This window comes from Sinocyclocheilus rhinocerous, unplaced genomic scaffold (assembly GCF_001515625.1).
Source record: "Sinocyclocheilus rhinocerous isolate Xijiao unplaced genomic scaffold, SAMN03320098_v1.1 scaffold1314, whole genome shotgun sequence".
NCBI classification, from domain to species: domain Eukaryota; kingdom Metazoa; phylum Chordata; class Actinopteri; order Cypriniformes; family Cyprinidae; genus Sinocyclocheilus; species Sinocyclocheilus rhinocerous.
The window spans coordinates 1,146,099-1,171,026 of NW_015644118.1; the positions used below are offsets into that span (position 1 = coordinate 1,146,099).

General features: G+C 35.3%; 1 protein-coding gene and 1 pseudogene across 2 annotated transcripts; both read right to left on the bottom strand.

Annotated features, from left to right (window-relative positions):
* Positions 1-1,014: 1,014 nt before the first annotated feature.
* jak3 (Janus kinase 3 (a protein tyrosine kinase, leukocyte)) lies at positions 1,015-15,082 on the bottom strand. Of its 2 annotated transcripts, none has more exons than XM_016575660.1 (24): positions 14,815-15,082; positions 13,478-13,684; positions 13,028-13,145; positions 12,042-12,159; positions 11,667-11,812; positions 11,239-11,539; positions 10,058-10,180; positions 9,653-9,810; positions 9,451-9,562; positions 8,989-9,169; positions 8,474-8,598; positions 8,166-8,297; positions 7,743-7,830; positions 7,385-7,509; positions 5,944-6,082; positions 5,382-5,530; positions 5,047-5,197; positions 4,229-4,362; positions 3,765-3,954; positions 3,451-3,575; positions 3,151-3,323; positions 2,032-2,149; positions 1,723-1,836; positions 1,015-1,475 (listed from the first exon to the last, which is right to left on the bottom strand). In XM_016575660.1, exons 2-24 carry the CDS (start codon positions 13,662-13,664, stop codon positions 1,353-1,355), a joined length of 3,330 nt encoding a protein of 1,109 aa, XP_016431146.1. In that variant the 5' UTR covers positions 13,665-13,684; positions 14,815-15,082; the 3' UTR covers positions 1,015-1,352. The 2 variants fall into 2 exon arrangements, with proteins under 2 accessions (XP_016431146.1, XP_016431145.1); XM_016575659.1 differs by having other exon boundaries at positions 13,478-13,687.
* Positions 15,083-16,261: 1,179 nt separating this feature from the next.
* The window catches only part of LOC107758023 (sodium/iodide cotransporter-like), a 9,170-nt pseudogene continuing 503 nt past the window's right edge, over positions 16,262-24,928 (bottom strand).

Genomic DNA, 24,928 nt, shown 5'->3' on the forward strand with positions numbered 1-24,928 from the left:
GAGTGGACATCCACGTGCCTCCCATTTTTTGTGACCACGTGGACAAGTACGCGCGGACAGTAGGCTACAAAAGCACCAACTGCGCATGCGATGGAAATACACACACCACTTTCTTGCTCTCCGCCTTTTCTTCTTTTTCTGTGAATTAGCTAAGTACAGCAGACAAAGCAGCTGTTCCTGCTGCATGTACGTCTCTGTGTTGCTGTTTCTGTTTCTGTTTTTACTATTCAAGCCGATCTACTACGCATGTGTGGAACACGTCCGCCGAGCGGACCACCAGTATACACTTTCAGAAGTATAAATACAAGTAGTCCGCGTCCGTGCTGTCCGTAGCTTTCTGTGTACGCGTCCGAACTGGAGTATAACAGAGGCTTTACTCATCACTCATATAACTTGTCCGCGTGATCACAAAAAATGGGAGGCACGTGATGTCCGCTCTGAGCCTCCGCTTACACCCTCCAATGACAATTTTTATGTCACGTGGACCCTAGCGAACTCTCGCGCATGCGGAAAGTATAGGTGCGTTCGACTTGAAGCACGGCTACAGATGGCAGTCAACGAGAGTAGCCGCTTGCAGTCGGGGGCGGAGTTGAAAACGGAGCCGTCAAGCCGGACACTTTCTGCTCCCGTTAGTGAGGCTCGCGAGGTGTTTATGGCAAGCCATTTTGACTTTTATTCATTCTCAGGATATGAATTCTTGATATCAACAATTCAATTTTCAGGGGATGCTTGACTGATTGCACAGACACTACTGGAAGAGAACTGAACTGGATGATGACATCACTGAATCATCAATGAACTGACATTGGCTGAAAAATGACTCTGTTATTGTCTTCTTGCATTATTGACAAACTATTTTTCTGTTTGACACTGTGAAGCTTGACTAACCAGCATAAACAAGCTGGTTTATGCTGGATTTTCCAGCAGGGTGATGTTAGCTATGTGGTGATAGGTTAATTCAATTTCAATTATGCAAGTGTGAAGTGTCATTAAAAGATACAGAAACAACTGACCTTCTTTCTCAACTGCTTTATATCATCACTGCATTAAATGGCAAGATAAAATCAGAACAACAAAAAAGTGATGCACTAGTAATTTTGACTATATCTTTGCGAGTCAAACAGATGAAGTCCTATGCATTTTATTAAGGAATACAATTAAACGGGTTGTGCTAGCTCTGTAAATGTATTGGAAACTTAACTGTGAATATACAAGCTGATCTACTGTAACTATGTTTTGAAAGGAAACAAAACACTTAAAAAGCTACTGTAAGAATATGTCCTAAAAATACTCAATTATATATCAAATATACATATGTTGAAAATACAGTGATCTGTTTAGGGTAACTGATTTTACCCCTTACAGCCCTCTCTCTCGTCTATTAACAGGCTATTTTCAAACATGTCCTGTAGAGAGGAGAAGCTTGGTCTGTCCTCGCTGTTGAACTCCCAACACTGCATCATAATACTGTGCACCTGGAAAAAAAAAATCCCTTACATCAGTAAATGTCTGGATAGATCAGTAAATCATTGTTTCTAACTGTAACTGCACACTGCAACTGTAACTTTTTACAATTACTTTACCTAATATTTGTTTGGTACTTTAGCTAACATATGCTTGGTGCATGAACTTGCTGTCTATGTATGCACAATGGAACTTAATTCAATTGGTTAATGTGACCCATACAAAAACATTCATATAGAAATCTGTTTTTATTTTCACCTTCGGTGGACACTGAGATGGCATTGGTAGCCTCCAGTTATCCTTGAGAAGATTAAGAAGATGGATAGCCATGGACGGACTCTGGACATAACTTCCTATCTTCTGGATACACAACTGCATCAAAGGATTTACAACAATGCAGGTTGAACACATTAAAAGTTTTGGAACAACATAAATTGAGTTGACGATGACAGAATCTTTTTTTTTTTTTTTTGGGAGTTTCTCTAGGTGACAGTCATTCATACACTACCTCCCTGCCACTGTACTCATACAGTAGCAGCATCATTATATGGAGCTTCATTTACTCACTCTTTTGGGGTTTCGACTGATGTCGCAGTAAGAGAAGAGCTCGTGTAGAACAATGCCGAAACTCCATACGTCTGACTTGTGGGAGAATTTCAATTCTAAAACGGATTCAGGTGCATACCTGAACAGGATGGGACATGAAACAACAATGTTGAACCATAACATAATGAGTAAAAAAAAAAAAACATGACTCAGAGTAAAAAAAACACACAACAACAGTCAGTTTAAAGACAATAAAAAATAAAGCAATGCATCTGTCAAAACTAAATCATTCAGAGACCAGAAAAAAAAGTAATTTCATTAATCTGTAAAGACAACAAGGTGGTTTATTACTCTTTTACTCTCCCAGCTAACAGGGAATGTTCTCAGAACTTTGGCTAACGTTCTGGCAAGTTTCTCCCCAAGTTATGAAGTTATCTGGTCTTTAATAATGTTCTCAAAACAATAGCACAAAAGCATTATTTATACATCTTTCATGGAATGTTTTTAGTTAACATTTCCTTTAGTTCCGTTTTTTTAAACGTTGCTACCTGCTTCAGAATGTTCAGAGAACATTCAAAAGTAACATTCCTATAATGTTTGCAAAATGATAAAATCGAATGTTCCCTTTACATTCGCTTTTTTGAAAAGAAAGAAACCAATTGGCTGAAAACTGGGTATTGTGGGTATCATTAAAAATGACTGTAAAACAACACAAGGATTAGGAGCTGGTGAATGTAGATTATTAAAATATGATACATTTGGTTTATGTGAAGTATTATGACTGATATTCAAATATATGTGTGACGCTCTTTATTTTTTATTTTTTTGCTAAGTTCACTCTGTGTGAAAAAAATAATATTATAGGTTAGTTTAGTTTCGATTATGTAAGTGTCATTAAAAGATACATAACCAAGAAAAAACATTTCTAAAACATTTTAACGTTTTGTGCGTTCAGAGATCATTCACAGATAACGTTTTAATTATTTTAAGGGAATGTTAGCAAAACATTCTTAGAACTTATTTTGTTAGCTGGGTTGTTGGTTTGGATGAAATGTATTCAGTGCTATGTTCACTGCTGGGTGAAATGCACACTAATTGTGCTATCTGCCTGAACTCTGAAGAGTTTGATGTAATCATTACCAGAAAATAGGGCTTTCTCCTGGCTGCGTGACACGGTAGTACTCTTTATCCACTGGGATGATCTTCGTAAGCCCAAAGTCGGCAATTTTCACCAGAGTGTCACTGGCGACAAGGATATTGCGAGCAGCTAGATCACGGTGAACATAACGCATGCTTTGCAAGTACTCCATACCCTACATAAGAATGTTACAGAGCTGTTTAGATGTGTAAGATCCACAAACAAATTCATAAACTAATCTGACCTATGATTAGAAAAAGGATTGAGTGAACCCTCTAGTTTGTTCTAGTGTTTGTTTGTACCTTACAGATCTGCGAGGCAAAGAGCAACAGTCTTCGGGTGCACACATTCTGTCTGTGCTTCTCCATATATCCAATCAGACTGCCGTACGGAAGATATTCCATCACCAGTTTTGTGCTGAGTCGGCCTGTGAGGAGTTCAAAAATAAGGATTATTGATTATTCACAGGTGTTTTACACATATTTTAATTATGCTTTGCATTGTTTTGTGTTTTAGGGTTAAAGGAATTGTCCAGTGCCTTTTCCTTTTCCATTTTTCTACCGACTTTTTTCTTACAGAATGCGTGCTGATTGGTAATCATCAAAAGTAGTCTGACCTGCGCTGTAGCAGATGCCCTTGTATTTGACAATATAGTCACAGTGCAGGGAGCTGATGGTCTGGATCTCTCTCTGGAAGTCTGCCACGGTGGCCTGTTTGTTTGACTGAAGCTCCTTGACAGCTACCAGATCTCCAGTGTTATCACCCCACGGATCATAAAGACAAAGCTCGACACTGCCAAAGTTACCCTAAACACACACATATGCACACAGTTAAAACCATCAGCCTTCATTTTTCTCTCAATTTCTGATTAGAAATCAATAGTTGCACCAATAATCATCACGTTTAGTTATGAAACGAGTTTGAATTATGAAGGAGCAAAGTGCATCATAATTTTAAATGAAAATTGAAATTGAAATAACTGCAACTAATGCATTAAGTGAAGAAAACATTTATAATATAATTGTAATCTACAATTGTAATGGTATCATCAGATTCTCTGTGCTTTTTTTGTTGTTGTACCTTTCCCAGGATAGAGATGCATCGCAGGTATCTCTCCTCAAAAACATCCTGTTGTTGCTTTTTGAACAAGTTCGGTCTTCTACAGAAGCCATCACTCTTGGGATGTGTGCCAGTCGCATGAAGGATCTCATAATCTACAGAATGAAGTTTAGAACTTGCATGATGGCTGATCATATGGTTCCCATATGTTTTAGGACAAATCTAGCCAAGATGTATTAATCATTTTTTAAATATAAACAGAAACATATGTTATTAAGCCATTTGACCCTCGATAAATATCCGAACTATGATTTTTTTTGGAAATAAATATTACTAAATACATTACATTATATTACATAATAATACAGAAATAAAAATAAAGCATTTATTTAAAAAAGCAAGCAAATTAATTACATAATTAATATTTTAATGTCAAACATTAATAAAAACACTTACTAATACATTATCATGTATTAAATAGATTACAATTTTACATTTTATACTTGTATATTTATATACTTGTAAATATTTAATATTATATGAGAGATGTATACATTATATAACAAACAAATAAATTGAAAAATTGTTTGAAAATAATACATTCATAACATGTATTTAATTATTTAAATTAATTATTTAATATTGTAATAAATTTTTTTTTTTTTAAGACAGTATAATAATAACAGTGCCATGTGAAAAAAAAAAAGGGATCTTCCTCAAGGGGGCGCTAACTGGCCTTAAAAGCCAAGCCACATTCTCTCAAGAATGGGACCTAAACCGATCAGATTACAAACATTAGTGTCATTGTCTGAAGGGGCTGGTGTACATCTGTGTGTTACCTGAAGTGATGAGGCTGTTAAGTTGGCGGATAATGCTTCGGCAGGACGGTCTGAGCTCAGGCTGGTACTGCATGCACTGAATGATCAGGTCGGCCAGCTCAGTCCACTCCAGCACAGGCAGGTTTGAGAAGTGCTCATAAAACTGCTGCTTCTGGATTCAAAGAAGGACAGCAGCTGTTTAGTACCACAAAACCATGGTGGAGACACATTGCCTGAGTATATTTTAAATGTTGTGGCTTTTTATCTGGAATGTATAACAACCTAAAGAAAATTTACATCCTAAAGAAAATTCTATATTCTATTCAAAATTCTATAATAACGTGAGGTGTCTGTACTTGTATGGGGTCCAGGCCCTGCAACGGAGCTTCTCCATTGTTGAAAATCTCCCACAGTGTTGACCCAAAACTCCACTTGTCACACTCCAGTTCAATCTCAAGTGTATCCAGAACCTCCGGGGCCACCCATGGGATTCTGTCTAACACCACTGGATTCACAGAAATGTGCATTTTATTGTATTATGAATAATCATGTTATAGCGTTATCCTGGGGTGCAGATCTCAATTCCCGGATGGCCGCAGACCTGCAGAGTTTAGTTCCAAGCCTGCTTACATACCATGTAGTTTTCAAATAAGCCTGAAGGACTTGATTAGCTGGATCAGGTGTGTTTATTTAGGGCTGAAACTAAACTCTGCAGGGCTCCGGCCCTCCAGGAACTGAGTTTGACAGCCCTGGTGTAATATAATCCCAATTGAGAACTGAATAAAGAATCTATTATTATTCTCTCAAGTATTCTTTTAAAAATACAAATTATTCTAGAAGTCATCAGGTTAAGAGTAAAATTAGTTTCGTATTCATCTTCATTGTTTTGACATTCGATTAGGTGTTTAATATAATTACCGTCTTTGCCCAGCAAGGCCATGCTGATACCAGGGTCACTAAGTTTAATGAAGGGCGAGTTATCAGCAGAAGGGTCTCCCTCTCTGGCCAACAGCAGATTCTTTGCACAAATATTCCCATGTGTAATATTCTTCTCCTCCTGCACACGGCCAAAAAAATAAAAATAAAATTTTTTTAGCTACTGCTGAACTCTATAAGTAAGGGCTGGGATGCATCCCCTCAAATATTCAGTACAGAATTCAATCAATATGAGCTTTTAAATTAAGGATTCTTGATTCCGCAACTTTTTGGTTCATTTGACTCCACAAAGGTTACATCCTTTCAATAATATACACTGTAAAAAATTATTGTGATTTTAACAGTAAAAGACTGTAAAAATGCTACAGTAAAAACCTGTTAATTAGTTATCAATAACTTTCCATACTATATACGGTGAATAACTGTAATTACATTTAATGTAATTTTACAGTAAAATACTGTTAAAATTACGGTTTTTGGAAGTGAAAAAGAAAAAGTAATTTTGTGAATTTAAGTTAAGTCTGTAAAACCTAAAATATTGCTACCATATTTTTAACGGTGAAATTCTGGCAACCACAGCTGCCGGTATTTTACCGTAAATGTCACAGATTTTTTTTACAGTGTACATAGTATGCATATATACCTTTCTACAGTACATTACCGTTCAAAAGTCAGTGAGATGTTTTTTTTGTAGTATTTTCATTCAGCAAAGATTTAAATTACATTTTAAAATCTATTAAAAATATATAGAAAACAGATATTTTAAGTTGTAATAATAATTCACAATTTACTGTTTTTACTGTATTTTTTTTATCAAATAAATGTAGTCTTGTTGAGCACAAGAGATATCTTTCAAAAACATAAAAAAGTCTTACTGACCCTACATTTTTTAATAGTAGTATATATTGTATCTTATATTATAGGGGCTTGTTCTCATTTGCGCCAGTATTAAATGTCTAGCTGAAACCAATAAGACAATAATTATTTTCATGTTATGGCTGTTTACCGATAATTATTAATTCTACTTATTTAATATCCAAAACAAATAAAAGAACAAAACTAAAACACTAAAACCAATAGTTGATGTCAATTTTTAATTAATGTTGTGATTCTTAAGTGAATTTCAAATGATTGGATGACTAATCATTTTGATGTTTGGTAATGAAAAAATGTCTTTATTATGATAGAGACAGGGGCGTGTAAATCTTTGAAATCTTTTCTGTAATCTAGCACTATTTCTTTAAATTAACCCTAGATGAATAGAAAAGTAATCTAAAATCAACATATAGGAAGAAACAAGTGTCAAAAATGTAATGCTCAATATTGACTAAATATAAACCAATACCGATAAATTAAAACATAACTGATAAAGTTCCATATTTCATAATTAGCAGCCAATTTATCATACATGAATATTTCTCACCAGGAAGTTGAGAGCACAGGCCAGTTGTTTGGCCACGTCTAATTTCCAACTGACTGACACAGACGTGCTCCTCTTTAGATACAGGTCCAGTGCACCGTGCTTCACAAACTCCTGCACCATGACGTCTGCAAGGGTCAGAGGAGGACACACTTTACTGACACGACTGTATTCACAGACACTTTGACAGGCAACCAGCGTCACCAACGACCCTCTAGACCAACTCAGAGTTCAAGAAGATTCAAAGAGCTGAGGTCATTACACAGACTTTTAATTGCTTTCTTAGGGTTTGCCCTCTTGTGTTTAGACTTCGATAAAAGAGTGTTTCTTAAGAGTGCTTTTACAAGTGTAAAACACTTACTTTTGGATTTGTGCACACTGATGCCATATACCAGGAGAAGGTGCTTGTGGGAAATTTGACTCATCAAACTGGCCGCCTCAAAAAACGACTTGAAAACAGCAGTAAGATTAAAATAATTAATCACGTGGCTCAAAAACTCTTCTTCACTTCAGTCAAAGAATGCAAAACTATTATTTACACTAGCTCAGTTTTACATGTCATTGTTGAAAATTTTAGTTTGCATATTAAAGGCATTTGTTAAATCTCTCATTTATTAATACTACAGTATTCTGAATCAAAAAGAACATTGTCATGAATTGTCACGTAATGGGAAATGCAATATTCTCTATGCCAAAGTACCTATTTGAGGAAGCGTTTTACTGGATATTGTCTTTTTATTGTAAATAAACATATTCAGCATATGTTTCACGATTGAAAACACACCTCCCAGCAGTTTTTATGATTTGCATCCAGGACCTTCAGAAGAACCTCTGTGGAGTGTGTCACTCCATCCCGCTGGTCTGTCTTACTGCCTCTAGAGATATGCGTAAAGGAACCTTGACCTAAGCTTTCCTTCTGTTAGGAGATAGAAAGTTGTTTGTCTTTAGTTGTTTTGAGATTAGACATATTGTTTTTAAAATTAATATTTTGACCGCTCTAAAAGCAAGCACTTTCAGTTACTTTCCGTTTAAAACTAGTGGTGACGACTTTAAAGTCAATGAAAATATACATATAAAAATGTATAAATGTACCCAGGTGAGGTCCTCATGTTTAATCATGTGGAACTGCATGTGGCTTGGTTTGTGCCTCTGTAACATGGGGTAACTGGGCATCTCAGTCATATTGCTGTTACGAAGGATGATCATGTTGGTAAGTTCTGCAATGAAGACAAGAAATAGCACAATAATAATAAAGAAAAAAATATTTTTATGTTTTTTTTTTCCAAAGGATTATTTTGCAATTTAGTTAAACATGATATATATATATATATATATATATATATACAAATAGTAAGAAACAGCTAAATAAAATAAAAAAACTAAGTAAAAAATTAAATAAAACAAATGAAGTTATTCTTTCCCCAAATTATAATTTTAGATTATTTATGCAATTTATTTTATTAAATATGACATGTATAAAAAATACAAATAAAAAACCCAATGAAATACCCTTTAAATCCCAAAGAACCCTTGCTGTCTATTTTTTTATATATATAAAAGATAACAATTAAGATATAAAAAGCAAATGTTGCATAGAAATGTTCTACCTTTTGGTCTGGGGGGGCAGCACTTGCCCAGGGTGACGGGGATGTCTGACATGAGAAGCGTGCTATGCTGATAGAAGTCTGTGAGCTGTTTTAGACTACAGAATGAGTTGTGGATCCCAGCCAGGATAAACTTCTCATTTTTCTCTATCAGACAGTCCTTGTAGTCCATCCCTAGAGGAGTCTGTTGGAACAATTGGAAGTTAAGAAATATAACAATGGAGTCTAGTCATTAACAGTTCTAAAGAAAGATAATGCTAAAGTTGATTGAAAATTCACATTATAATAATACTAAGCACTAATATATAGGAAGTAGCTCTTCATGAATCAGATTTAAACTCATTTGAAGCTTGGAGTTATGAGTCATGTGCTTTTTTTTAGTAACTTCCTGTTGAAACCCAAAGGCTGGTGCTTTATACTATTTGTATATTTTTGGGGACTATTTGAGTCCAGCAAGACTGATACCTGTGTGCAAATAGTGAGGAAGTACTTGTCGAAGTCCTTGGGACTGTGACGTAACAGGAACATCCCATTTTTGGCTCCAGCTTTCTTAAGTTTGTGCACTGCAAATTCTGACCTTTAGAAAACACACAACAAAACTGTGTTTATTACTTAGTCATTTCCTTTCTAATTGTACCATATGGTGAAATATGAAACTGTGTAGTACGTGATCGGGCCATGGCAGTAATTATGTATGTCCTCCAGCAAGCTTGGCGGGGCCACTTCTACACAGAAATAGTGAGTCGAATCTGTAGTCAATCTAAAATATCCATCAACCAGAGATACAAAGGAAAGAGCTTCAGTTAGGGTGTGGAACTCAGCCTCCTATTGGTGAAAAGAGAAACAGAATACACAATTTAAAATTAACTGCTATATAATGTCGAATTCAACAAAAAGGACGAGTTTGAATTTATTATATTTTCATAATATCAAACCTTGGTTAATCAAAATGGCAAATGAGTCACTACCACTGTTGTGGAGAAGTTTACTTCCTTTTCTAATGGGTTTATGTGTTAATACTCAATACTTAAAAAAAAAAAAGGTTGTTATATATATATGCAAATGCCACTACCATGCGCTGGTCATCCTGGCGTGTAAGAGTGACCACCCTTCCTTCCAGGGGCATCTGCTCTTGAGAAAGACGCTTAATACTAATGTCGGTGATCTGGGGGAAGTCACAAAACGTCTGCCATTCCTGTGAACGTATACCAGAGGGAGCTCAGTAAATAACAGAGAGCAAATCTTCTGTACATAGACTGCCATTTAAAAGTTTAGGGTCAGTAAGTTTTTAATGTTTTTGAAATAAGTCTCTTATCCTCACCATGGCTCTATTTAGTTGATCAAAATTAAAGTGAAAACAGTAATATTGTTAAATATTATCACAATTTAAAATAACTGTTTTCTGTTTTAATATATTTAAAAATGTATTTCTGTGATGGCAAAGCTGAATTTTCATCAGCCATAACTCCAGTCTTCAGTGTCGCATGATCCTTTAAATCATTCTAATATGCTGATTTGCTGCTCAAGGAGTATTTTCTATTATTATCAATGCTGAAAAAAGCTGTGCTGCTTAGTATTAATATGTGGAAACCATGATACATTTTCTTCAGGATTATTATTAATAATAGACCGTTCAAAGTTCAAAAGAACAGCATTAATTTGACATATAAAAACAAATCTTTCGTAACACTATAATTGTCTTTAGTGATACTTTTGATCAATTTAATGCGTACTTGCTGAATAAAAGTATAAATTTTTTGTTTTTTTTTAAACAATTTGCACAGACCCCAAACTTTTGAACAGCGTTTTTATATCACTCTGACAAAGTTAAAAGCATCCAAATTTGCTTAAATTATCAAGACCGCTAAGAAATTGAGCCTCTCATATCTTTTTAATTACAATAACTTTTATTAACTTTTAACTTTTCTATTAAAACGCTTGTGAAATTTATATAATTACATATAACAGATAGTTCCGGTTAATTACCGTAGTTGGCGACAAGTGACTGCATTACTAAGTGAGTATATTTACTGATTCATTCTTTGTGAGTGAATCAATGAATCATTTTCACTCAACCGATTCGTTCAAAAACCCTGATTCATTCAGCAACGCGCATCGGTTCGTAATGCTGTGGCTGCGTTTTGGAACTATTTTCTTTGGCGGAGCAAAAATAAACAAAGGCAACACTGAGTCGAAAATGTAAGTGACTCAAAATTAACTTCTTGTTTACTGAACTTTTGTATAAAGTTCTACCTGGCTCTCTTTGGTCTGTATCTGAATCCCTCCCTCTCCAGACACTCGCACGGCTTTGACACTTTGCTGCTCGCTCTGCTCTAACCATCCAGACTGATGCAAAGTGAAGCTTTCTGAACCATAATTCGGCTCCAACACACTCAGCTCCATCAGGTACTTCAGCTTCAGGCTGCATTCACCAGCCGAGCATTTGCCAAGCTTCTTTAGGAAACGCTTCAGCGTTTTTCGGATTTGATATCGCGCTAGGCGGCTCATACGCTGTATATCTTGTCTGTGGGTCTCTGGGAGGCAGGACTTGTAGCTGGAATGAGATTTTTTGCGGTGGTTAATGCAGCTTGAACATTGAAATGTTATGTTGAATGTACAGAAAATCTCTGTATAGCTCTACCCATCCACTTATATGAGACTTTCTCAGTTTCTCATGTTACCTTGTTGTATTGCAGATCTCACCAAGGCTCTGGTTTCTCTCTTTGGCCATACGCCACAGATCCAGCACTGCCATTCCCAAACATTCCTGCTGCAAACTCAAAGCAGGTGAAATCCCGCCACGTCCAGACACAAAATCACTGCGGGACTGAAACAGGAAGACTGTACAGTCAGATGGGAAGGTAAATGATCCTGAACAGTTGAGTCAGCATTTTTATGACACATTTTTTGAATTATTTGAATCATACCAATAGTTTACTGTACATCAGCAGGACAGAGGCACATACACCTGGGTGTTTATTTTACAGTCACACATGGCTTTCAAAATAACGTTCAACTGCCTCTTGGGAGGGCGCTGACAGATTACTGTGCTATACCTGAGCAAAAAGATAGTCTATGACGCAGTAGTCCAGCACAGCACAGATTCGTCCTCTGCTGAGGCTAAAGCGGTACGATGCTTTGGACCCTGGACCAAACCAGCTTGAGAAGAAAAACCTTAAACACACAGAGAAAAGCTTTACAATTACAGAAAACTGTCAATTTGCATGTTTATCTCTTAAAGCACACCTTTTACTTTCTTACTATTTAATTTGTCCACTAGCAATTATTTTAGTATTATTTGTATACTATTACAGTATTTATTAATATTTTCAGTTAGCTTTTGTTTTCAGTGTTCATTTTCATTTTAGAAATGATCTTATTTCAGCTTTATTTCAGTTACCAAAAATGAATTTTAATAGTTTTTTAGTTAACAATAACAATGCAATGGCCAACAATGCATATCAGTGCATCACAGAAGAATTCTAGAATTTTTGTAATTTTACAATGAAAATATTCTGTTATTGTGCATCATATGTTTCACATAAAGTGTTATATAACTTTTTTTTTAACGATTTTTCTTTTCTTTCTTTACACATTATGTATCATATTTATCTTCTTTATGCTTTTCACTGACACTGTTGTCTTATAGTACACTAAAGTACACTAACTTTTGAAAAAACTTTATTAAGGCTAACATTTTTGTCTGTGATGGAAATGACACCACACGTGATATAAACACTGATATAAATAATTATTAAATATTGAAATTTCAGATTAGTGTCACTTTACTCACTTTAGTTTAAAATGTAACGTTTATGATAATTTAACTTTTTAGTCATCATTGTTTTAAAAACATAATATGATAAATTTACTTTAAGACTGAAGTCTGGGTCAAGGACGAGGTTAAAACTAAATCTTTACATAACAGGCATTTGCAAATTAACTGAAAATGAATGACATGAATAGTAAATAAAGAAACTCAAATATTCAGTAAGAGAAAGCTATTTATAAATAAAATATATGATTGTTACAGCTGTTTTACCTCACTCTGTAGTGAACTTTGACGTTCTCCTCGCTCTTAAACACATGAGTTGGTGGATACCAGTATGAAAGGTCCTCTGATCCCAAAGCAAACAGGTTGTGGAACACAGGGCGAATTCCTAAAAATATAAATATTCCATTCAGGTTGTTCTAAGGTTGGTGCACAACCCTTTTAAATGTATTTAATTAAAAGACAAAACATATGAGCAGATTTTTGTTTAAACTGTAATTTCTATGCTTTAGACATCATCTAAAAGATAGACCTCGACCTTATAAAAGTTATCATCAACACAGTTATAATGCTTGTTGCACCTTTTTAAAGTATTTTTTCTTGAGTATATACATACTTTTTCTTGAGTATATACATAAAAACAGAAGATTTTGACCTCTGAGCAACAGACATCTTTAATGTTTAGATTATGTTGTGTGTGACAGTGTGTTAGTGTCTCACCGCTGGCTTTAGCAGCAAGCACACACACGCTCTCCGCTGTGATGTGTCCGGTGGGGATAGTGAAGGTGGTCTCTGAATTTAAGCTGGGGCTGAAGTACAGGTGCACCTGCAGGGCAGAGTCATAGCTGGACTTCTGACTGCCAGCCCTTTCACTCTTCATCAAGGGCACCTCTTCCTCTTCACTCATGATCTTCTCACCGAAGTAATCTTCTGATTGGATGGAAAGGACTATAGATAATTTTATCTCAGCAGATGCAGGTGTTCATTGACCGTTCTTTCTTCCCAAAATAATGCATGTAACTCAAAATAGGATGTAATTAAAATGAGACAAATGGTTCTTTCTGATAAAAAGCGAATTATTTTGATGTTAGAAGCTATTGTAAAGTTTTAAATGAACTCTGATGTTCTGTTTGGGGCTTTATAAAACCCTTTCAACATTTACAAAAACATTATTAAGGTATTTGGTTGACTTTTGCTACTCTTATGACTGATTAATTATAAAATGTCCACTTTATCACACATCCTAAATAATAATAAAAACAAAAATGTTAAATTTCTTCTGCTGGGGGTCTCAGAGGCCCCGGCTATAAAAAACTGACCTTAAGCAGAAGCAATGTTTCTATTTTAGACAGCATTCCCATTTTAGAAAAAGTGTATGCACTTTGGGATTAAACAGAGGGTTCAATTTAAATACTGTCAAATGAGCTTTAATTAAGTCATAATTTATTTAGCAATTATTATTTTTATTTTTAGACATAAATCATTAGGGTCTCAGAGACCCCAAACATAAATACAGCAAACTTGATCTCAAAAGAACTTGAGGGCTACTGTAAGCAATAGACGAAGCAGAAGGCGGTAGCATTGTACTGTAAAGCAGTGGATTATTGTTAACACCAGTTCTTGGAACTGTGGTGGTCATACGCTTGATTGAAGTGAGCTCATCCTTCTCATGTTGACGAGCTGTACTTTCCGTAACAAACTAAATCAAGGGTGTTTTCCCTAGATTTCCAATATTAAGCCATTAACAGTACAGAATTTGATATACATAAAGTATTTTAAATTAAAAGGTTAGTTTACACAAGTTTAATTTAATTTCGATAATGTCATTGGCTGTTAAATATTGTAGTGGAACATCCTATTACAGAAATACATCTGATTATATTCCAATAATACAATAATACGAGTACAAACAAGCAGACAAACATGAAACATACAACGCCTCAGTCACAAAATGTATATTCGTAGTCACATGATTTCCATTGGCATATTCTCTGAAATGGCAGTTACGAGGTATTTTTCATTTTACGATTCTAATAAAGACAACTGAGAGGTGTTACCTGAAGTTATTTAAGAAGAAACATTAATGATTTGTTCATGTTGATGTGAAGAGCTGCGTAAATTTCACTCAGGTTTCGCTGTTGTGAGACTCTGGAGGGAGGGATCAAATGAGACTCATTTCCGGCAAGAGGCAAACCACAAAGGCACATAATTTCCAGACTACTTTAGCAAGATCGACGCCACTTGATGTTTCTTTACTGGTCGGCCTCATCTAGCATCTCGGTTTCTAGACCTGTGACCAGGCCATAAACTGAACACAGAGCCACCTCTGCATATTATGAAGTGCAAGCATTGTGTATTTATAAATGTGTGTGATAGAGAGAGAGAGGGAGGGTGTTTGCTGGAGCTGCTGGGTTTGTTGCTTTCTTTACGTGGGAAGAGTGAAACTGTGGTTTCCTCTTTCTCTGCTAGTGAGCGGCGGGTTTGTTATTTCCGCCTGCAGAGCACAACTGAGTAGGTTTCCTTCCGTTTGGCCTGATACAACCAAGTGCCATTTGAAACTTTCATGTAAAATTATTATGTGCACCTGATAGTAGTGTTGACATTTCAGTTTATTGTGAACGTGACAGGGACACGCGATCATTCTACAGCTTATCTATGCGATACAGGTATAAAATGAAACAAATATTCAAAATATGCTTGAATTGCACAGCCATTGGTTCAAAACGAAAACACTAAAAAAAGTAATTTTTATTCTGGTGTCTTTTAGGGTTTTTAGGACTTCTGACACATTCAGGTGACTTTTCTTAGAAATGCTGAGGAATTCCCATGTTCCTTTAACGAGCCTTGTTTTATAGGTTTAGACACCGAAATATTATTCCTGTCTGCCACAAACAAATTAAATGCATTATTATTATTATTGTGGGTAGTATGATGTCGTTAAAACATCTGTTGTAACATGGTCAATAAAATGGATCTTTGTAGTGTTAAATCATTTGTATTCTCTTAATTAATTCAAACTAATAATCATACATACAGAGTTATTGGATAAGTTAGAGAAAAAAGCATCATAGTGATATATCACCATTAAAGCATTCAGTTAATTAAAGTACTTTCAGATCACTTTAGTGTGCATGACTAATGCTAGGAATGAAAGTGGACTGACATACAGGTGCAACACAGGTGTATGATGAACAGAAACATATTGTGCATGATTTTGTACTATGAAGGAAGGCAAGGCACTGTTGTTTAATAGGTCAAAGAATCATCTTTTGAATCAGGTGAATCATTACTGGTCAGGTATTCAGTAATGCCAACCAAAAAGGAAAATAATCAAATTAGTATGGCTTTTGACATTTTTGATATGAGAGACTGTGCAGAATGTACTTTGTGTGATGTTCTACAAGAAGTCATTTCAATTTGAATTAATGCAATTTCTTAAAAATTTTGTTTGAAAATAGAAATCTGACTTTTTTTTTTACTTCACAAAGCCAATCCTGCACCTGTCTAAATGTCACCTTTGTTCAGTAAAACATCTTGTTTATCAGCAGTGGCAAAAAGTTCTTTTGGACTGAGAAGGATTTCGGTGGGATTGTTTGTCATAGTTTCATTCTGTAGAGACAAGAATATGATTTCAGCAGTGTTGTTATTGTTAATGAAAACTAAAACTATAAAAAATATATTTTTTGTTAACTGAAATAAAGCTGAAATAAAATATCTAATATATATGTAATGTAAATATAAAATGAAAACTTAAACTTTAAATGAGAAATATTGCTTTGGCAACTAATAACTGTGTGTGTGTGTGTGTGTGTGTGTGTGTGTGAACTAAAAAATCAAAAACTAATAAAAATGACAAAAGCACACAACAAAATAAAAAACAAACAAAAATTAAAATAAAAACTGAAAATATATATATATAAAAAAAGCTAATTCAAAATATTAATAAATATTATAATTCTTTTTTAAATAATGCTAAAATAACACGTTATTTCATGTGGTAAGAACTGGGCTATAAGTTCAAGTAAATTAATTGTGACTATGAAACTTACCAAGTTATCACAGGATTCATTGCATGTCTTTTGTTCCAAGTTCCATCGTAACAAACCAGGACTGATAGAATCCTTCTTGGTAGGTCCTGTAGTAATCCAACACATAGTCATTAAGATAAGTAAGATCTGTTGATATTTTCATTAGTTTAATTATTCTGTTAGCAATAGTGTAAGTGAGTTTCTCTCACCTGTAATGTAGCTAACCACCACACCTACCAGCACGACTGCACTTGTTGACAGGGCTCCAAAGTACAGGTAGGATATTGAATAGATATTTTGAAGGCTGTATGAATTTAGTTGGAAAAAGAAAATGAACTCCTGTGCTATATTTCACACGTGAAACACATTTTGCAAATAATTAAAGCCACAGAGCAGTCACAGAGCATTATAAAATGTGATACAACTTTAACTCTCACCCATAATCCAGAGGGTCTGATGATGCCAGGATAGGTGATTCAGCGACTGCCGTGGTGCTGTTGAGCGTTGCATTACTTGCTAGACATTGACCTGCATGTGTGTGTGTGTGTGTGTGTGTGTATGTGAACTAAAAAATCAAAAACTAATAAAAATGACAAAAGCACACAACAAAATAAAAAACAAACTAAAATTAAAATAAAAACTGAAAAAATATATATAAAAAAAAGCTAATTCAAAATATTAATAAATATTATAATTCTTTTTTAAATAATGCTAAAATAACACGTTATTTCATGTGGTAAGAACTGGGCTATAAGTTCAAGTAAATTAATTGTGACTATGAAACTTACCAAGTTATCACAGGATTCATTGCATGTCTTTTGTTCCAAGTTCCATCGTAACAAACCAGGACTGATAGAATCCTTCTTGGTAGGTCCTGTAGTAATCCAACACATAGTCATTAAGATAAGTAAGATCTGTTGATATTTTCATTAGTTTAATTATTCTGTTAGCAATAGTGTAAGTGAGTTTCTCTCACCTGTAATGTAGCTAACCACCACACCTACCAGCACGACTGCACTTGTTGACAGGGCTCCAAAGTACAGGTAGGATATTGAATAGATATTTTGAAGGCTGTATGAATTTAGTTGGAAAAAGAAAATGAACTCCTGTGCTATATTTCACACGTGAAACACATTTTGCAAATAATTAAAGCCACAGAGCAGTCACAGAGCATTATAAAATGTGATACAACTTTAACTCTCACCCATAATCCAGAGGGACTGATGATGCCAGGATAGGTGATTCAGCGACTGCCGTGGTGCTGTTGAGCGTTGCATTACTTGCTAGACATTGACCTGCACTAGTGGGTAAAACACCCATAATTTGTGGTGTGGGAGGATAAATTGTGCTTCCAACAGCAAGCCATAGAGACAGACAGAAACCCACAGCCACACCTGAGAACACCCCCTAAAATGTGAGAAATATTACAACACTATTTATCGAGTGGAACGGTAGAATAATGTATGGTGGGGTGGACCGTCATGTTTATGGAGTCTTACTGGTTTATTTGTGGCTGGAACAAACATGCCCAGCACAAATGCTCCCAGCAGTGGACCGTTCACTACACCCATGACTGTGAACGAACCCTGAGGTTATTAGAAAAAAAGCTGGTTAGAGCACAGACATGTAGACTGAAATACAACCTGCTTAAAATCACAGTTATTCCAGTAGTTCAGACCTGAAGGACTCCCCAGTCCAGCAGCGAGGAGAGCGCAGCCATTGTAATGCAGCCAAGCCCGTACAACAGCGCTGTAGTCATATTTATAAACATTATCAGATTGATATCAGCAGATACGTGCAGAAAAACATCATGGTCTCTTACTTTTATAAGTAGTTACAGCTTCGTATTAAAAACAAGTCTCACCAATAGTCTTCTTTTAATGCATTACACATTCAATATTAATTGAAATCAAGACAAAAATAAATGAAAATTTAGCATTAAGAAATTAGACCCTTTTATATCCAATTATTTTGGATTGTGTAATTTCCATGACAATTAAGTATAAAATGATTTTTTTTAATAAAGGCACAACAAATACTAACATTATATAATTATATATAAATAATATATAATTATTTAATACATTATATAAATATATTCAAATTAAAATGGTAAACTAATAAAAATGGCAAAAGCACATAACTAAATTATTAAAACTTAAACTAAAATGATAAGGAAAAATGAAAGTATAAAAATAAAACCAAATTCAAAATGAATAAATTAATAAATACTATAATTTAAATATAATAAATACTATAATATCTCAATAATACTAAAATAACACTGGATTTCAGGTGGTAAGAACTGAGCTGTAAGTGAAAGTAAATGAACTGATATGTGTAATGTAATGTAAAGTAATATATCAAACACATATATCTCCAGATTTTTATCCATAAGTGGAGTGCAAGATTTGGTTGATGGTCTAAATATATGCAGTAAGCTATTGCTTGCACTTTGGAGATGTTTTATCTATTTAAGACACTAATGTCATCTTTGGCTTGCTTAGTTGGGGACTCAATTTCTGGCAACATTGTTGACTTGACTGCACAGACACTATTGGAAGAGAACTGAACTGATCTGGACGATGACGTCACTGAAACATTGAAGTGACTTTAAGTGATAAACTGACTGTTTTCTATTGTCCTCTTGCATTATCAGCACGTTTTTCCTGTTTAACACTGGCTGCTTTGACACAATCTGCATTGTATTAGAGTGCTAAAAAAAAAATGTTTACTTGCACTACAGGAAAGAATGAAAAGTTGCTTTTGACCCTACATAATGACTTGGAGAGCAAGAGCTGTTTTCTCTGTGAAACACTGATTAGCCACGGCTTCATTACATCCTCCATAGTAACAGCTGCCATGGCGTTAATGCTGGTGGAGACAGTACTGTGGAAACAGATGCGGGTGGTTTATTCCATTTGTACCAATAATCAACACCTCACTGAAGGTTCAGAAAGTTTCAAACACCTTAAAGTTCCACTGTAGGCACAGGCTAGAAAAAGACCCGGGAAGCCTGGATGATTACGGAAAATGTCCAAAACCATGTACGGCATGTACTGTGAAAATAAAAAGAAAATTGGGTTGCTTAAAAGGAGTATTTCACCCAAAAATTGAATTTCTTGAAAATTCACTCACCCTCAGACCATCCAAGATGTAGATTATTGTTTCTTCATTGGAACAGATTTGGAGAAATTTAGCAGTTAAAGCAATTGCAATTATCCATCAATTAAAGGCAGGGTATGTGATTTTTCAAAAACATTTTAGAAAACTGATTCGGGCCGAATAGCAAAACAAACTTGTAGCCAATCAGCAATAAGGGGCGTGTCTACTCGTGATGTGGAGGAGAGAGCTTTCAGTGCATGGGACGGACATTAGCCGAGCCGAGCGACAGAAAGATAGAGATGGCAGATAAAAAACAAAAGAGGAAAACGTCTGCGGAACGATAAGGCAAGAAGTAGGACCCGTGTAAATATCGGATCAGCTTTCCAGCGCTGGAGAGAACTCAAGGAGCGGAGGCCTGCGATTGGACGCCGAGGTTGCTTTGTTTCTTCTCAATAGGTGAGTAACACCGTGTCTACAACAGCTAAAGTCTGCCTACACTGGACGCGATCAAACGACCGTTGAAAACCATTTGAAATTTGTGTCAGCACGTCATAAATAGAACCCGGCAGCGGTTTTCTGTCGGGGATTTGTTGCGCCGCGCCGCTCACGTCCGTAGACACGGTGTAACATTGGTTTTGCTTTGTGTCACAGAACTAATCGTTGCCTGGGTTGCGTACGTATATGTGGGGCGGAGCTATCAAAATAGGGGCAAGACCCTTTTGGGGTAGGGGCGTGTTTGTTTTGGTGATTTCAAATATCAACATTGGCTACTAGAAATCACTTACTCTGCCTTTAATGTCTTGTGAAGCAAAAAGCTGCATGTTTGCAATAAACAAATCCAACATTAAAGGGATAGTTCACCCAAAAATCTTAATTTGTGTTCCGAAGATGAACGAAGGTCTTATGGGTTTGGAACGACATGAGGGTGAGTAATTAATGACAGAATTTTCATTTTTGGGTGAACTATTCCTTTAAGGCATTTTTAACTTCAAACACGTCCTCTATCCATAATACTGTATTTATTTCTCTAGTGAAAAGGTCATCTGGTCTGAATCAGGAGAGAAATATGCACAGCAATGTTTACAAACAAAACAGTTCTGAACAAATATGTTGGTGGATTTTGACGTGAGAGAACAACAGGGGATGGATGTTTTCACTGGAGAAAGAGTTATGGATTTTGGACTGGTTTTTTGGCCAGAAGCATCAGTTTAAAGTTAAAACACCTTAATAATGCATTTGTTTCTAACAAACACGCAGCTTTTCTCTTCATAAGACGTTAACTGATTGACTGAAGTCATGTGTACTCTCATTCTGATGGCACCCATTCATTGCAGAGGATCCACTGGTGAGCAAGTGATGTAATGGTAAATTTCTCCAAATGCATCTACATCTTGTATGGCCTTAGAGTGAGTAAATATTCAGCACATTTTTTTATTTTTGGGTAAACAATTCCTCCCTTCCTAACAGAAATGGTCATTTGTGATATAAATGTCTGTACTGTAATTTTTATATATTTAATACAAATATTGTGAATTATAGTATCAATTTCTTTCAAAAAATACACATTTAATAGTTTAATAATTTAATAGTTATTAGTAGTGTAGGTATAGGTAATTCTGTTTGTGCATGTATTAATTTACCTGGTCAGATGCAGATATTCTGCCAGTCTTCAGTGGGTCACAGCTGGAGTATAAAGCAAACATTACAATGCCGCATGTGGCTGCACTGCTCACAATCAGACACAGACCCACCTGATTAACCAGCAGCGCCCTGCAGCACAAGAGTGACACTCAGTGGATCAGTATCTCAAGTGAGTGGGAACAGAAATATGTAAGTGTTCTTGTAAACCATAACTGTGATGTGTTATCACTTTTAGGAGAAATTTAATAGTAAACAAAACTAAATGTAGAAGATTGAAAAGGTTATTTTAGATGGTAAAAAAGACAGATTTTATTGATTTATTCTCTCACAGTTGGGCTTGTTTCTCAGTCCTGCATGATATGTAACGCTGTACTTGAGCTTGATTGGCTCCGTACATGGATAACCAGACCATAGTGCCGCCCACCGTGAAACTCCAGAACGAGTAGCGCCTCTGAGGGTTTATGGCAAAATTGCGTACGTATATGTGGGGCGGAGCTATCAAAATAGGGGCAAGACCCTTTTGGGGTAGGGGCGTGTTTGTTTTGGTGATTTCAAATATCAACATTGGCTACTAGAAATCACTTACTCTGCCTTTAATGTCTTGTGAAGCAAAAAGCTGCATGTTTGCAATAAACAAATCCAACATTAAAGGGATAGTTCACCCAAAAATCTTAATTTGTGTTCCGAAGATGAACGAAGGTCTTATGGGTTTGGAACGACATGAGGGTGAGTAATTAATGACAGAATTTTCATTTTTGGGTGAACTATTCCTTTAAGGCATTTTTAACTTCAAACACGTCCTCTATCCATAATACTGTATTTATTTCTCTAGTGAAAAGGTCATCTGGTCTGAATCAGGAGAGAAATATGCACAGCAATGTTTACAAACAAAACAGTTCTGAACAAATATGTTGGTGGATTTTGACGTGAGAGAACAACAGGGGATGGATGTTTTCACTGGAGAAAGAGTTATGGATTTTGGACTGGTTTTTTGGCCAGAAGCATCAGTTTAAAGTTAAAACACCTTAATAATGCATTTGTTTCTAACAAACACGCAGCTTTTCTCTTCATAAGACGTTAACTGATTGACTGAAGTCATGTGTACTCTCATTCTGATGGCACCCATTCATTGCAGAGGATCCACTGGTGAGCAAGTGATGTAATGGTAAATTTCTCCAAATGCATCTACATCTTGTATGGCCTTAGAGTGAGTAAATATTCAGCACATTTTTTTATTTTTGGGTAAACAATTCCTCCCTTCCTAACAGAAATGGTCATTTGTGATATAAATGTCTGTACTGTAATTTTTATATATTTAATACAAATATTGTGAATTATAGTATCAATTTCTTTCAAAAAATACACATTTAATAGTTTAATAATTTAATAGTTATTAGTAGTGTAGGTATAGGTAATTCTGTTTGTGCATGTATTAATTTACCTGGTCAGATGCAGATATTCTGCCAGTCTTCAGTGGGTCACAGCTGGAGTATAAAGCAAACATTACAATGCCGCATGTGGCTGCACTGCTCACAATCAGACACAGACCCACCTGATTAACCAGCAGCGCCCTGCAGCACAAGAGTGACACTCAGTGGATCAGTATCTCAAGTGAGTGGGAACAGAAATATGTAAGTGTTCTTGTAAACCATAACTGTGATGTGTTATCACTTTTAGGAGAAATTTAATGGTAAACAAAACTAAATGTAGAAGATTGAAAAGGTTATTTTAGATGGTAAAAAAGACAGATTTTATTGATTTATTCTCTCACAGTTGGGCTTGTTTCTCAGTCCTGCATGATATGTAACGCTGTACTTGAGCTTGATTGGCTCCGTACATGGATAACCAGACCATAGTGCCGCCCACCGTGAAACTCCAGAATGAGTAGCGTCTCTGAGGGTTTATGGCAAAACTAACACACACAGAGAGAATGAGCAATAGAATAATTAATAAACATTTAATTAATAACTTGAAAAGTTGACAGATTTCAAAACAATTTATAATGTTCATAATCATTAAAATTAATGCGGGATCCATTGTTGGCAATCTCCAAAACTCTGGCAGGCCCTCCTGCCAATATGGTGCCCTGAATGAGGACTGCAATGAACCCAGAGAGCATGACTACAATCTGAAACACATCTGTCCAGATTACAGCCTTCATACCACCCTGCAGGAAAACACAAACACAACATTATGTTGACAAACAAACATTTACATGGTCATATCACAGGCATAATCATAAATTCAAATTACTGAGCAAAACTGTTTTCTATTTAAATCCAGATCTGGAAAGATTTCACACTGGCCTACCAATGTTGTGTAAAATGTGCAGATGAGCCCAGTTGAGAAGAGAGATGCCTACATATTTAGACCTGTGGCTTGATTCAGAAAAGAAGAAAAAGGTTGATTTGAATATTGCAAATGTGCAAAAACAAACACAACTTCAAACCACTCACATGGGATCCAACTTGATGGATTGAGATACGATAGACACGTGAAGCCAAGAAACTTTGAGTAATTCCGTTTAAAACAGAGGAAATCACTAACCCTGATTCAAGATGACTGCAGGAGCAAAGATCACTATTCCAGTGTAGAGGAGCTACAGAAAGTACCAAACAACCTTAGAGTTACATATCCATTAGACACAAATATAAAACATGTATAAACACAAAGTGTGCACTTATTTTATGCAAATACAAATGTAAATATTGGAATTGAAAGTACATGTACAGGTGATATTCAAAGCTTTATTGATCAGTATTCTACATATACATTTTATTATATTGGTTTAATATTACTAAAAATATTATTATATTTATTTCCATTTAAGTTTTGATGATATGATGAGTTTTTTCTTACTGTGGCTACAATGAACTGCAAACTTCCCAAGAGCTGCATCCCTCTGCCAAACCTCATTCCTAAATACTGACACACGGTTACATTTATTAGAAGCCGGTGTTCACACACACACACACACACACACATTGGGGTCCAAAAGCACATGCTTATTAGGGGACATATTAAATACAGAAAACTAAAAATTGTTATGGGAAACTGTGTATTAAATTAGGAAAACTTCAAAATAGAATGATTCACTAATGGTCGTATTATAAATTTATTACAGTAAAATAAAACTAAAAACATACATACAAATTAAATGCAAATATCTCTCTCTCTCTCTCTCTCTCTCTCTCTCTCTCTATATATATATATTTTACCTTATAATTATAATAATTACCTTATTTTTTTTCAGGTAATTGTAAAGACAACATTAACCATTTTCATTTAGTTTAACTCTACTAAATAACTAAAACTAAAATTAATAAAAACTGTATAGACATTTTTAAAAGAAACAGACAACAAAGCTATATATATATATATATATATATATATATAT